The sequence below is a fragment of the Chionomys nivalis genome, chromosome 9, assembly GCF_950005125.1.
Source record: "Chionomys nivalis chromosome 9, mChiNiv1.1, whole genome shotgun sequence".
NCBI lineage: Eukaryota > Metazoa > Chordata > Mammalia > Rodentia > Cricetidae > Chionomys > Chionomys nivalis.
The window spans coordinates 11,614,418-11,629,729 of NC_080094.1; the positions used below are offsets into that span (position 1 = coordinate 11,614,418).

Consider the following 15,312-nt stretch of genomic DNA (forward strand, 5'->3'; position numbering starts at 1 on the left):
TTTCTAGGTTTTAGTGACTGAGAAAGCTAGATTGTGGGCCCTCTGCCTATTCAGCCAAACATGGGTAATGGCCCTGACTCCGTCTACCCTTTCTGTCATTCTCGACCAAACACTGTGGTCCCATAGCCCTTTACATGGCAAATCCCAGTAGGTGAATGTCCCAGTCATGAGGAGTCCTCTTCATCGTGCAGGACACGTGTGAACACTGCATTTGTGCCGGGTTGGGGCATGCAAAGGAATTTTGTCCTTGGGGGATCCTGGAAGTTTTCTGAGCAAATTTTGGGGGAATATATATATTCGTTTTCATTTACAGTGAAGTCATGAGTGCTTTCCCCTCACAGTGAAATGGTTGAAGTCCATTTTCTATGACACAAAAATTGTTTTAGTATGACTATAAAGCACATTCAATTTTTAAAGGGTTTGGTTCTGAGCCATTACACCAACACTGAGATTTTTGTCTCCTGTCAACTGCTGACTCTGGGTGGCTGATTTCTTGTGAAATAGAAACTATAACGTAGCACACTGTGTCTGCACTGTTTGCTCTTCAGCTACAGACAGCCCCGGATTATGGCCAGGGGATGAATCCTATTAGCAGACTGGCACAGATTCAGCAGGCCAAAAAGGAAAAGGAGCCGGAGTACGTGCTCCTTACAGAGCGAGGCCTTCCACGTCGCAGGGAGTTTGTGATGCAGGTGGGTTGGTGCAGCTGTGGACAGCCCTTCCCCAACCAGATCAGTCCCTGATGGTCCATACTCTACCAGCACACACTGTCAGTAAGGCCATGTTGCAGTTCATTGGGCCTGGCGATGCATGCATTTAATCTCAGTACTCTCCAGGCAGGTGGGTCTGAGTTTGAGGCTGGCCTGGTCTACACAGCAAGACCCTACCTCAAAAACCAAACAGAAACAAAGGCAAGAAAATGAGGATCCACATGGTAAGAGAAAGTTAGACTGGCAATTTGTCTGAAGTGACTGGTCTAGGCCACTCTGCCTACCTAGGCCAGAGGAGTCCCTGTTAACCCTCTCAGTGTTCTGGCAGATTTTTATTTTAGCAGCCAGATACCTGTGGTTGGAACAGCTTTAAAAGAATATGCTGGAACTTGTCCAATAGCCAGCCCTCAGGAGAGTGGAGGAGGTTTCACTGTGGTTAGATCTAGACACATACCTGTCTTTGTAAATATGCTGTTGGAAGGCATTGTGGCACACATTTCCATATAGTACTCTTTAGAATAGATTTTAAACATTTCTAACTTGATTGTGGCCATCACAGGAATAGTTTCAGAGTACACGAAACATGTAGCAAAGTCATCCTCAGGGGCTTTTGGCAGCAACCAACCAGTTCCTGTTGTGTCTTAGAAGGTTTAGTCACAGGTCTTTGATGTTTTCTACAGGTAAAGGTTGGGAATCACACTGCAGAAGGAGCGGGTACCAATAAGAAGGTGGCCAAGCGCAATGCTGCCGAGAACATGCTGGAGATCCTGGGGTTCAAAGTTCCCCAGGCGCAGCCTGCCAAGCCAGCACTCAAATCAGAAGAGAAGGTGACTGCTGGGACTCTCACTGCCAGGTGGCCTAGCTCCCTGCATGGGCAAGCCTGGGGCAAGGCTTCATCTTCCCTGCAGTAAGCAGCCTGCCCCCTGGGGTTCGTCCGTTGATAGTGTTTGCAGGAGGGAAGGTTCCTGTCCAGTTCACCGTGTCCCACGCGTGGTTTGAAGTCTGTTTAGTGTCCCTGTGGGGTGGATGTGCATTTCTGGAGGATGTCCTGCTCTCTCCTGACGGGTAGTTGGGATTGGAATGAACAAGTATGGCTGTCATTTGTGCTTCACAGGGGTCTGCATGATCTAGTCTTCTGCTCTTGTGGATCTGGTTTTGGTTTTTCTGGGACTAGATAGCGTGGTTAATAACAGGCCAGATCTATAGTTTGGCTCCAGCCATTGTCCTGTTGGGGTTGACTAAAGTAGGACTGAGTCTCTTCTGAGCTCTGCCATTTCGTGACCAAGAAATAGCTCCCACTGTGCCTGTGAAGTCAGTACCTGGGACCCAGACATTCCATATGGAATTTGCATAGACCTGGATTTGGCCTTCAGATTTCTCATTTGAAAGCCTTGTAGAGTAAGCACCCTTGCCTTGTGTCTGACAGTTATGCACTAAATGCCTGTGTCCTTTGTGGAAGTACTGTTTCTGGATGTTAGTTCTGGGTAATGTAAGATATACACACTTCTTAGCACCAGTGTAGACCCTACTGGGCTGAGCACTTTGAAGCCAGCATTCTCTGGTCCTTGGCAGAGTCAGCTCTGCATTCATGATCTGCTCCATGTGATTGCCATCATGGGCAGACATGAGAGTTTGTGTGGTGGGGGACATGAGAGACTGCACACAGACCCCAGTGCTTGTCTATGCTCACTGCCATTTTTCTTTCTTAAGACCCCAGTAAAGAAACCAGGAGACGGAAGGAAAGTAACGTTTTTTGAACCTAGCCATGGGGATGAAAATGGAACTAGTAAGTGTAACCCTCTTGGTCCAATGTGCTCTGGGTTTGCATGGTTCTTGTATGACAGTGTGAAGCACCAGTAGGCACCACCTTCCTAGTACTGGGATGGTGGGAAGGGTGGCACTGAAACTTCTTAGGTGGCTGTGACCTCTATGTCCCTTATAGGTAATAAGGAGGACGAGTTCAGGATGCCTTATCTTAGCCATCAGCAGCTGCCAGCTGGAATCCTCCCCATGGTGCCGGAGGTTGCCCAGGCTGTTGGGGTTAGTCAAGGACACCACACCAAAGATTTCACCAGGGCAGCTCCGAATCCTGCCAAGGCCACGGTAACTGCCATGATAGCTCGCGAGTTGTTGTACGGGGGCACCTCGCCCACAGCCGAGACCATTTTAAAGAGTAACATCTCTTCAGGCCACGTATCCCATGGACCTCGCACAAGACCCTCTGAGCAACTATACTACCTTTCCAGAGCCCAGGGATTCCAGGTGACTGTTTGTCTTTTTAATAGCATCTTTAAGTTAGGTTCTCTCTGCATAAGATCACTTTTGTAGTGTTTGCAAGATCCTGGGTTCTGTCCCCAGCACCACAGAAACCAGAGAAAGTGAGATCATACGCTTTGTCTAAAAGATCAGAAGTACAGTATGGTTTTGCACAGAAGTAAAACAACAGGAATAGTTGTGGCGTATGACAAAGTGGCTCATCATGTAAAGGCGCATCATCAAACCTTGAGTTTGGGGGCTGGAGAGATGGCTCAGAGGTTAAGAGCGCTGGCTGCTCTTCCTAGAGGATCTTAGTTCAATTCCCAACAACCACATGGTGGCTCACAACCATCTGTAATGAGATTTGCTTTAAAAACAAAACAAAAACCAACTCCAGCAAGTTGTCCTTTAGGTCTACAGGGAGAGAAGATATTTTTCCTTAGGAAGCAGCATTTAAAACCTAAGTAGGCTCCTGAAGGACTCTGGGCTGTGTCCCACATGGTGCTCTTTCTCCTTAGGTTGAATACAAAGACTTCCCCAAGAACAACAAGAACGAATGTGTCTCTCTCATCAATTGCTCCTCGCAGCCGCCCCTCATCAGCCATGGCATCGGCAAGGATGTGGAGTCTTGTCATGATATGGTACGTGGGCCCCAGAGGTGCCTCAAGAAGCTGACTGGGGGGGGGCTGGAGAGATGGCTCAGAGGTTAAGAGCATTGCCTGCTCTTCCAAAGGTCCTGAGTTCAATTCCCAGCAACCACATGGTGGCTCACAACCATCTGTAATGAGGTCTGGTGCCCTCTTCTGGCCTGCAGGCATACACACAGACAGAATATTGTATACATAATAAATAATTAAAAAAAAAAAAAAAAAGAAGCTGACTGGGCACCTGGCACATTCCTTCTTTGGGCTGTTAGGTCTCAGGAAGAGAGACAAAGTTCTGTAATCTTACTTAAGCCCCTTTTTTAGGGAGTCTGTTCAGATAAAGCTAAACCCTAAGAGAAGAGCCTGCACACATGCGCTTTGTCACTTACTGGATGATAATGCTGCATGGAGCGGACGCCTCTGATTTAGAGGGAAACATGGGAGTTTTTTGTTGAGAGCATGGTAGGTCACTGTCAGGTGAAAAGCCAAAAGTAAATATGTGGTACCTGGGTAAAACAGTAGTTTGGTGCCTTATCTTAAAAATTCAAACATTTTATCTGGGCACGCATGCCTTTAATCCCAGCACTCGGTGGTGGATCTCTGTGAGTTGAGTTCAAGGCCAGTCTGGTCTACAAAGTGACTTCCAGGTCAGCCAGGGATACAGAGAAACCCTGTCTTGGTTGTTTGGGGTAGGGGACTTAAATATTTTATTGGGAAGAAAAAAGTTCTAAGAAGTTGCTAGCAGTTTGTTGACGTCCCCTTTCCATGTGAGTTTAGCCTGTGTTCTGTGATTTGACTGTTCCTTCCCCTCTCTTAGGCTGCATTGAACATTTTAAAGTTGCTGTCTGAGCTGGACCAACAGAGCACAGAGATGCCGAGAACAGGAAATGGACCAGTGTCAGCGTGAGTGAGCATATGCACAAATTTCTGCCACTGTTGGTTGACTCCGAGGAAGTATTTGCCAGAACTGCATTCTGGCTTTAACACCTGCAGGGCCCCAGAAGTACCCTTCTTTATCTGACTCTCAATAGTCACATGATCACATGATTTTAATGGTACATGGTGACACACCTTGCCCTCATTCAGTCCTTTCTCCAAGGGTCACCTCTTCTTTTTATTTACTTTTTAATGTGTAAGGGTATTTTGTTGGCACAGGCCAGAAAGGGTATTGGAGTTATAGATTGTTGAGATGCCATGCTCTGTGCTTTTGACCAGTGAAGAGACTCCAGCCTTTCCTATGTTTATGTAAATAACCCTTTCAACTAAATATTTTTCTTTATGGAGATGGTGGGGACTAAACCCAGAGTCCTTGGTCATGTCAGACAAGTGTCCCCAGAGCACTGTCTCTTTCCTCAGACACAGAATACATTCCTTCCTCCCTCCAGCTCTAGGATGACTATTCTCAGCTCCTACAAATGGGAGCTACATGTAGTTAGCCTTAGTTCTCATTTCAACATTCTTGCCATTGTCATTTTTCTCTTCCTTAAAGGTGTGGGAGGTGCTGAACCTTTTCTGGCCACAAACCATTATAAATCCCAACATGTATACTGAAAATACTGAGAACTGCTTTCAAAATTTGGAATTTCTGATAACTCCAGTGGGCTGAGACACGAATATAGAAGGTGGCAGCAGTAGCAAAGAAGACACAGACTCCAGGTGGTGTGGCGTTGGTTGTGCTGGGCTGCCAGTGACAATGCTGTGCTTTGCCAGCCATCAAGAGAGACCAGCCCCATCACCTTCAATTTTTATATTGTGATAAAAGAGAAACAGAAAGCATGGCCTATTCTCGTGCTGGCTTATTCAGATACTTCGGACAACCCTGGACAGCCACACCAGAGAGGCCCCAGAGCTAAAAGCACCAGAGAAAAGCCAGTTCTTCCTGTTCTGCACAACAGACGCAGCGTGCTCAGCGTGCCACGTGTAGTGCCCACCCACTGGAACCACTGCTTTCTCAACAGTGACGCTGGCTCATTATTTCCTTTGGTTGATATGACACTATATAATTTTCTTTTCAGTTTCTCAGTTGCATCTACTTACCTAGCACAGTTTAGAAACCGATGCTATCAGTCTAGCAAAGATCACAGGCCTGTTTGATGCGTCTGTCTCTCAGGCTGGCTAAACAGATTTTACCAGAATCCTTTACAGCCCCACCAATCTCCTGTATAAATTGGACAGCTTAGGAAATTTAAACTTTAGGTGGTCTTTTTATTTTATTTTAAGCAGCAGACTTAAATGAGCCCAGACCTTTAAAGATTATTACATAAATCATCAGTGGGCATGTCTTTTAAGGAGGTAGCTTTTTACCACACTACAGGACATTACCTGTGGGTCCAGACCCTGCAGGCTGGTGTCCCTGGAGTGCCTAATGCAGTCAATTCCAACCTCCTTGGAGGGGAAAGGTTTCTTGGTGCTGTGCTGCTGTGCACAGATGCAGGTAGGTGAGCTGGCCCTGGTGGAGAGCATTGCAACCTCAGACTCAGCACTGCTTCCACATTTGGTTTAGCTGGAACCTTTTCACCCATGGAATGTAAGTAGTCTTTGTCAACAATAAATGGTAATACTAAATTTTTTTTTTTTTACTTTGGTTAATTTATTTTCAAACACCACTACTTCTAGATCAAACCTCTTCTGGTTCATTACCCATCCCACTTTTTTTAAAACAAAAAGAGAAGGAGAATATTTGTAATGCTTGTGATTCTGTCTGGGCAAAAATCTGAAGACCTAAAAATCTCTTTATATTAAACTATTGATCAATAAACAGCTACTAAGAAAGTCTTTTCCCAATTGAACAGTAACTGAAGAAGGCTGTGAGGAAGGGATGTGGCAGCTGGGAAAGTCAGGTTGGCAGTGACTGAAGATTAAAATAAGGGATTACTTTTTTTGTGTGTGGTTATTTGAGACAGGGTTTCTCAGCCTTGGTTTACTGTCCCGAAACTATCTTTGAAAACCAGACTGATTTCAGAGATCTACCTTCCTTCTGAGTGCTGGGATTGAAGTCCTGCCGGAATTTACTTTTAAAGGCTACATGTACACGTGCCTGTAGAGTATATGAAAAATTAATGGCACATATTCAACATGAATGCAGCAAAATGAGACATCTTCAAAATAAAAATCTGCCATAAGCCAGTAGTTCGCACACAGACTGTTAGGCAAATCACACTCAAATATTTTCACCAACTGGGGACCAAGTATTCAAATACATGAGCATGTGGAAGCCATTCTGATTCATACCCACATGGCTTACAGGGACACAGGTACCTTGCCAACTCAAGAATATGGCTAAACCACTGATGAAAATCGTCCTTCCTTCAGTAACCACTACCTGCCTATCCTTCTGCAGCCAGACAGCACGCCAGCCCAGCCTTCCTGCAGACCTCATTCTCTGTGGCCTATGCTGTCATGTTCTCTGAACTCTTTCCATGTCTCCATGAGTATTTATATGTCATATAAAACTAAACATGTGTTTTACCCACGGACATGCTTCATGGCTCCTGATGGGCTAGAGAGCACTAGAGGTTACATTTTTAAGACACTACACAGTATTTATGAGTCAGGGTCTCTGAGCTTCAGACACCAAGGCACAATGGCTACACAGGCCCCTTTACCTCTTTAGGCTAGGGATGGTTTTTTCTCCCTGCCCTTGCATGTTTTATTGTCCTATAAAGGTTATTTCACTGAACTGCCTCGGACACTTTTGACCTTGTCCTCACAGGATCTTTGTTGATACTTAAAACTCAACATGCTCACTTATTCAGAAGTATTCAGGTGTCCTTTAGAAACTTCGGTAATACTTAAAAATGGGGGGAAGGGGGACCCAAGAAGATAAAATGCCAGTTGACAAGTAAATGGATATTTGAATATTGTGGTGTATTTCCCAATATAACATACAAAATAAGAGCAAACTGATTATTGCCACAGTCAACAACAGATATGCTTGGGTAAGCAATGTTAAACCCACTTAAGCAAAAAAGTTTGTGTGTGTATGAAAATAACTCAGGCACGGCTTTGACACTCTTAACAGCAATAAAGTCAATACAAATGGAGTCTAAAATGTGACCTCATCTGCTAAATTTCCATGCTGGGAGAAGCTAGTATCAACACAATAAAGATGAGATGAAGAGAGCAGCATTAAAGCTAGCTCTAGTCCTACCCCTGGGTGTTCCTGGAGCAGCTGTTATGAAAGGAGGCTTTATCAAGAGGACTGGCATCAGGCAAGAAATACTATCACCAACAAACACTTATCAGCAAAGAATGACAGGAGCTCCGAAGACCCGATTTCCTATAAACTGTGACCTGGTCAGTTTTGGTCCCTTACTTATTTTTTGAGGCAGGCTTTCTGTGTATAGCCCTGGGTGTCCTGGAACTTGCTCTATAGACCAGGCTGACCTTAAACTCAGATCCATCTGTCTCTGCTTCCCACGTGCTGAGATTAAGAGATTAAAGGTGTGTGCCACCAATGCCCAGCTCCCTGTTTAGTTTTTTAACTAAAGAAATAAGTATAAGAGAGAAGAGCAAAGAAAGAACACAGAAAAGCTTAGTACACTGTGGGTTTTGGGCTGAGGATGCATTTTTATACCAATGGGCACAGAAAGGGAGGCTGCCAGCAATACATGCTTCTAGCATGAAAGTGGATAGGCAGCCCAGGACAGTGGAAGGAGTCATGGGGGAATCCCAGCAACTGAACCATTTAACTGAGAAAAGTGTGTCACCAACACCCAGCAAAAAGATAAATTTTAAGGCATAATTTTTACAGGGTACCGGCAGGGCACACTTAATCCCAGAACTCAGGAGGCAGAGGCATCTCTAAGTTTTGAGGTCAACCTGTTCTGCAGAGCTAGTTCCAGTACAGTCAGGGCTGTTGTACAGAGAAACCCTGTCTCAAAAACAAAGGCAAATGAAGAAAGGACTTTCAGTATCATAGAAAAAGACAAAAGGTAAGAACGAACCAAAAAAAGCCAAAGGGAGAATTTCTCATGATTGCAATGTTATGAGGGTACACCTGAATTCTGATCAGGGGGTACAGACAGGATCAGCCATTCAGAAAATGCCCAACTCCAGGTTTAGTGGGAAAACTGTGCTTCAGTAACATTATACAAAGATAAATATTTTGAAATTAGTTATTTTAAAAGTTCCTTTGTGTTTGGCAGTTTAATCCCAACATTTGGGGGGTAGACACAGATGGATCTCTGAGTTCAAGGCCAGCCTGAATTACAGAGCTAGTCCTAGGACAACCAAAGCTACACAGACACCCCATCTCAAAAAAAAAAACAAACAAAAAACAAAACAACACAGCAGTCTGTTTGCTAAAAAACACAGGATCACATTATCAGAGAAAGAATGGACCCAGAGGCAGCTATGAGGGACACTGACATTATTCTGTAAAGTAAGGAAGGCCCTCATTTGATGCACTTGTCGGCCGTGGTATCATCAGAAAGATGGGGTAGTAGTGGTCAGCAAGCTCAGTGAGAATGAGCCTCTGCTCACAACCTGTCCCTGGCCTCCACCAACAGATCATGGACCAGCAGCCTTCAGTGCTGGTTCTCCATAGGTTTGCTGCTTTCACCGCTGTATGCAGTATATGTCTCTCAGCCTGAAGGTGGCTATTGACACCTGCTTCTCAGTAAAGCACAAATAATTAAGAGGCCAAGTCAACTGTTACAGCTGACAGCTGTAGTGATATTTCATTTGTATTTTAATAAAGCTTTTCTAAAGTTCAGAAAATAAAACAGCTACAATGATCAACCTTACAGACCAGGCAGTGGTGATACACACCTTTAATCCCAGCCCTAAAGAAGAATGTAAGATTGGAGGACACAGTCTCATTCTGAGATTCCTGGAGGCAGGATTGGACTGAGGTAGAGGTAAGAACCTCTTTGCTTTTCTGACCTTCAGGTTGAGCTCCAAAATTCTGTCTCTGGGTTTTTATTAATCGTGCCACAGACAGCCAATGCAGACTTAACTTAAACCTCCTCTACCATCTGTCAGTGCACCTCACCACCTGACATGTTAGTGAGTCTGCTCACTGCATCTGGTATAAAAATGACGTGGCACAGTCCCTGAAGCTGTCTTAACTCCACAGGACCTCCAATGGTCAGCACACGGACACAGAAGCAGCAGTCTCCCTTCCACAAACAACCCCCAGACACACTTCCTCTGTGTCTACAGATGAACTGAGGAAGAAAAATCTGAATTGTCAGTTAGTTCTGGGTGCACCCGATGTCTCCCATGTTACTGCTCCACCTGTGCGAGTTGTACTCCATGATTTGCCAAGAGCTAATTACACAAAGGACTCTGAGCTACACTCAACAAAGCCCAGAGGGAAAAGTGGAAAGATTTAAAGAAATTCTTCATTTTTATGAAAGCACCAAAACCCTGTACTGAAGATGCTCTTAGATACACATTTTTGTGTTTTTAATTGCTGATTTTAGACTTCAACTATGAAATGTGCACAGCTTGGTAAGTCAACAAGTGATCCTTTACTTTTTCGCATTTCCAATAAAAGCTTAAAGAAACAGACAACAGTACAAATGACGAGAGAAATACGAGCTTTAAAAGAAAGGGCTTAGTTAGAAACAAGTAAGTGTCCACAGGGAAGGTCTGCCAAAAATCTGAAATAATCCAAACCGTGCAAATGCTCAACATAGACCCATGGCCATACATGGCATTGTAAATACTTGTCCCATGAAGCCACAAACCAGACAAGATACCAGTTATGTTGATGTTCAACACAAACAGCCTCGTTTACTTAGAGCAGTATTTACTGTCCTCTGTAAGATGGAGTTTGTCACAAATTCAAGAGGTTGAAAACCTGTACTGTTTCACCAGAGCTGTGCTGAGGAGTCCACATGGTTCCTAAGGAACCATCCTGGGCCCATGGGGTCAGGAAGAAGCTGTTCACAGCAGGGTAACGCTGGCTGCCTGCAGGTAGCCTTGAAGGTACTGCAATGCTTCTGCATTGAGGCTGGTGCTCACCATGGAGGGAACCTGTGAGGGAAGGAAGCACATGGTGTTGGAGGCTCTTGTGTCACACAGACTGGCACCTGAATGAATGCTTGCCGCCAGGTGGGTCCACAGGAGGTAGAAATAATTCAACTGACTTCATTCCTTCAAAACGGCTGGGCTTAGGGCAGGTGAGAAAAGGTACTGTATGGGTAGATGAAGTCTCATCCTTCAGTCGTTAAGTGACCTCTACAAACATCTCAAAAACTAAGGTAGACGGCCTTTGAAAAATCCAAGATTGCCCTCTGGCCTATACATACACACATATACATGGTAGACCCATAAAGAATTACTGTTAGGGGTGCTATGGTTGATAAGAGATTTTTGTTGTTTTTGTTTAAACGGGTTCTCTGTAACAGCTCTAGACGTCCCGCAACCAGGCTGTCCTGAACTTCTGCCTCTGCCTCCTAAGTGCTGAGATTAAAGGCTTGTACCACTAACACCTGATAAGGTTTTTATGTTCTTTTAGTTTACAGACAAATTATGTATCCCAGGTTAGTCTAAAACTCACAGCTATCCACTCAACTCAGCTGGGATTGCATGTTTGGCAAAAAAAAAAAAAAAATTAGTTAAAGCCTAATTAAGTACTTCTGTGTACTTATAAAACAAATAATTTACAAAATGTTGGTAATTATTTTAGCTGGGTTTGTCATGCTGTTTCTATAGGTGAAAAAGAAACTATAATATAGTAGAAAAATGCTGAAAGACTAGCTAATGCAGCTAAAAGGCCAGGATTAGATTGAATCCATGATTTCTTACCTAATTTCTGAGTATGTTGTAGGTTTTTTGTTTGTTTTTATTTTTTGGAACAGGGTTTTCTGTGTAGCCCTGACTGTCCTGGAACTCTGCCTTCTGAGTGCTGGGATTATGGGTGGTGTGAGCCACCATGCATAGCACGTTATAGTTTTTAAAGTTAAAGTTTCCTTAGAATCCCAAGGTGCAAGAGCTACTGATGTCCTGCCTGGCCAGTCTTGCCCCCAAGAATGAGACAGCACAGACACTCACCCTTCCCGGACAAGCCGTAGACAGTTTGTGAAGTGACTGTGCCAGGTGGATTTTGGGGTTGTTCACCATCTGACCTACAGGGTCATGTTCTTTTTTACCAGCAAATGCTAATTGTGAGAAGGCAGTCTGGTATCCTGGCGTATCTTCTATGTCGATAAAATGCTCTTCATCAGGAATGGTATCATCTTCAGGTAACTCAAAAAGGCCAATGAGAGATTGTAACAAAGGAGTCCTGGATGGTAAAAAAGAAAGAAAAGCACAGAAAATTATGTATTTATTTTTATTTTTTGTGTAATAGCCCTAGCTGACCTAGAGCTAGCTCTTGTAGACCAGGCTGGCCTCGAATTCAAGGAGATCACCTGCCTCTGACTCCTGACTGGGATTAAAGGCGTGCGCCACTACCACCCAGACAGATAGATGGCTTATGTACAAAATTCCAGAAATAAAAGAAATGAAGGCAAGCTGGGCAGTGGTGGCACACGCCTTTAATCCCAGCAATCAGAGGCAGGCAGAGCTCTGTGAGTTCAAGACCAGCCTGGCCTACAAGAGCTAGTTCCAGGACAGGCTCCAAAGCCACAGAGAAACCCTGTTTGGGGGTGGGGGGAGGGGAGGAGAAGCAGAGTCCAATTACTATAGCAATTCGGGTTGGTAAGGGCAGCCTCGGTGGCATCAGCAAGCTTCTGCTTGAACAAGAGACCAAGCCTCAAAAAAGTGTGAGTGTGGACAATATGCAAGAGAACCCAGACAGGTGTGTTCCTACACACAAGAACACATCTATAAACATACCCCTCCAAATAAAGAACTAAGGCCATTGGCTGGGGCTGAAAGATAGCTAACTGGTTAAGAGCAATGGCTGATCTTCCAGAGGTCCTGGGTTCAGTTCACAGCACCTACCTAGCACCTAACTATCTGTAATGGGATCTGATGAGTTCTTCTATAGAGTGCTCATCTACATAAGTAAATAAATCTTAAAAACAAAAAAATCAAGGTCCTAGTCAGAAGGTGGGGGTGCACTCCTTTAATCCCAGCATTTGGGAGGCAGAGGTTCGAAGCCAGCCTGGTGTACAGAGTAAGTTCTACAACAGCAAAACCTGTCTAAAAAAACAAATTAAGAACCAAAACCAGCCGGGCGGTGGTGGCGCACGCCTTTAATCCCAGCACTCGGGAGGCAGAGGCAAGCGGATCTTTGTGAGTTCGAGGCCAGCCTGGTCTACAAGAGCTAGTTCCAGGACAGGCTCCAAAGCCACAGAGAAACCCTGTCTCAAAAAAAAACAAACAAAACAAAACAAACCAAAAAAAAAAAGAACCAAAACTACCAGATCTACCACTAGCACTAGGAGCTGTAGGTAGGAGAACTGCTTAGATTGTAGTATGAGACACTGACACCAATAAAGTGTCTACACGTGGTGTTAAAACTGACTAGATCAGAACAGTCTACAGCCACAGACATTGGAACACTTCACTTTCCCCTGCTCTCAGAAGGGAATACTCACCACAGCTTGGTGTACTCAGTGTCCATCATTGGTGGACATTCGGTAAGTAATTTGGTTATGCCAACTGCACAGATTTTTTTCTCCACATTTCCAGATACTTTCTGAATCTCTGGAATAATGATTTTTTCCAAAACCATTCCAAACATTCTGTTAATAAAAGCAAAACACATCACTCAGTATCAGACAAGCACTAAGTGAAATAATTAGATGTTGTTTCTATTCAGTAGTTTTAAATGAATGAAATAAAGTACTACTGTCTCAACTGACTGCCACGGTATCTTGATTAACACAGTTACTAGAAGCCTTCCCTTAAGCAAAACCTTTGCAGCTTTTGTGGGCAGGGCAGGTGGGAAGAATTACTCAAAAATTGCCAATTTTTTTTTTGAAAAGCTACTCAAGAAATTTTTGAAAAATTAAGGACACAGCTAAGATACAAAAGCCAGAGCACCTACCACTGGCAAGGACCAGTGTGCCAGTTCTGGATTAAGAAGTTTCTGTCTTTCTTTGCTTAAACACCGATAAGCACATAAATGCTGACAGTGCATTTAATCAGTCCTTGAATATACTTTTGATAACATTCTGGAAGTAAAACTTCTCACATTCTAATTAATGCAAAATCCTTATTTTGTAGGTTTCAAATTATCTTAAGTCCAGAAATACAGAAAATAGATCAAAGGTGGGGGGGTCTTTACTGCCCTATATCAAGAGGACATGTTTTTGTTTTTAAAAAAGATTTATTATGTATAAAATGGTCTGTCTGCATGTATCCCTGCAGACAGAAGTTGGCACCAGATCTTATTACTGGTGGTTGTGAGCCACATATGGTTGCTGGGAACTGAACTCAGGACCTCTGGAAGAGCAGTCAATGCTCTTAACCACTGAGTAGCCATCTCTTCAGCCCCAAGAGGACATGTTTTGCTCTGTGTAAAAGGGTCTCAAAGGGCAGTGGATAAGCTTCAGACAATTCCCTACTATTAGAAATTGTATTTTCTTATACTACTTTCCAAGATAATTGATTTTAAAGTCAATCTGCACAGTTTTGGGATATTTTCTCACATGATTTTCCTCTTAACAGCTGTCCTCGATCTCTTCTCTGTTAGTCTCCTAGTTCCCTATAGGTCACAATATCAAACACACTCTGTGAAGTCAGAACCAAGCTTCACCAACTGCAAGGTTCTATCATTGCCACAAGCTGCTGCCCTTGAACAGTGCATCTCTTAGTAGATGCTAAGCTGTGTGAAGAATGTCAGAAACTTGGGAAATGAGGCCTTTCTATGTCCAAAACCTATCCCCAAACCAGAACAAAGTCACCATCAACACACACACAACTAGTTTATACTAAAGAGGTCAAATAATTTTCTTCTTATAAACAAAGCAGTAACTCACTTTGGTTGTATGCCATCAAATATTTCTTGTAATGCTAACGCTCCATACTTAATGCAATATAAATTAATAAACACTAAGAAACCTGTTGAAAAAAGACAAAATATTATTATTAGTGGAATTAACTGAAATTTTAAGAAATTTTTCTTTACCTGTCATGGGAATATATATAAATCAGTTCAGCACTTGCTCCCAAGACACCGCAGAGTGGCCTCCTTGTCAGGATCACAGTCTTATGCATCTCCACATCACTATTTCTACTGAAAAGGGTTTTTCTCCCTACACTTATACAAACCAAACGCCAAACTTTGGAACATAATACATTTCAAACTAAGCAATTGTTTGGGAAACAAACATTTTCCCAGATATTTCTATGTAATATTTATGACTGATAAAAGGTTTGCCCACCACCAAGAGTCTCAAAATCCTCAGTTTTCCAAATGATTTGCTTACTCTTGATAAACTTGGTGGTCTTGGAACTCTGCAGTCTCTGGAACAGTAGAATAAAGATCTGCTTCCTGTACTGGTCAACTGACTCACTAAATACCCGAAGAGAAGAACATAGATCATCAGGTCAGTCCTATGAGCATCTAACAACACAATCTTTAGTTCAATACACAGAGGGTTAATATGACTCACGGAGGCATGTGCTCTATTATGCTGTTGAGAAGATAGAAGCCTTGGTGATCATTTGCTTTGGATGCAATTAGCTTTTGGAAAACACCCAGTAACCCAGGCTGCAACAAATCAAATAAAAAAATGAGAACCCAAAGAAGTGGAGACTGATTCTACAAGTTCCATAGGCTGTTGTTTTGGAAAGTG

The 15,312-nt window shown here is 43.5% G+C and overlaps 2 protein-coding genes across 3 annotated transcripts in view; one reads left to right on the forward strand and one right to left on the reverse strand.

The window, feature by feature from the left end:
- Window positions 1–7,607, forward strand: part of Stau1 (staufen double-stranded RNA binding protein 1) — a 39,118-nt gene extending 31,511 nt beyond the window's left edge. For both annotated transcript variants that reach the window (XM_057781806.1, XM_057781807.1), the window contains exons 6-12: window positions 549–692; window positions 1,391–1,537; window positions 2,421–2,496; window positions 2,653–2,972; window positions 3,485–3,607; window positions 4,428–4,513; window positions 5,100–7,607. In XM_057781806.1, coding sequence (XP_057637789.1) covers window positions 549–692; window positions 1,391–1,537; window positions 2,421–2,496; window positions 2,653–2,972; window positions 3,485–3,607; window positions 4,428–4,513; window positions 5,100–5,115 — 912 coding nt within the window. In that variant the 3' untranslated portion in view covers window positions 5,116–7,607. The remainder of the gene's footprint in view (window positions 1–548; window positions 693–1,390; window positions 1,538–2,420; window positions 2,497–2,652; window positions 2,973–3,484; window positions 3,608–4,427; window positions 4,514–5,099) is intronic.
- Window positions 7,608–10,067: 2,460 nt separating this feature from the next.
- The window catches only part of Cse1l (chromosome segregation 1 like), a 49,963-nt gene continuing 44,718 nt past the window's right edge, over window positions 10,068–15,312 (reverse strand). Inside the window, exons 20-25 of the mRNA XM_057781805.1 lie at window positions 15,130–15,227; window positions 14,944–15,029; window positions 14,494–14,575; window positions 13,108–13,254; window positions 11,615–11,846; window positions 10,068–10,594 (exon numbers count right to left, since the gene is read on the reverse strand). Coding sequence (XP_057637788.1) covers window positions 10,505–10,594; window positions 11,615–11,846; window positions 13,108–13,254; window positions 14,494–14,575; window positions 14,944–15,029; window positions 15,130–15,227 — 735 coding nt within the window. The 3' untranslated portion in view covers window positions 10,068–10,504. The remainder of the gene's footprint in view (window positions 10,595–11,614; window positions 11,847–13,107; window positions 13,255–14,493; window positions 14,576–14,943; window positions 15,030–15,129; window positions 15,228–15,312) is intronic.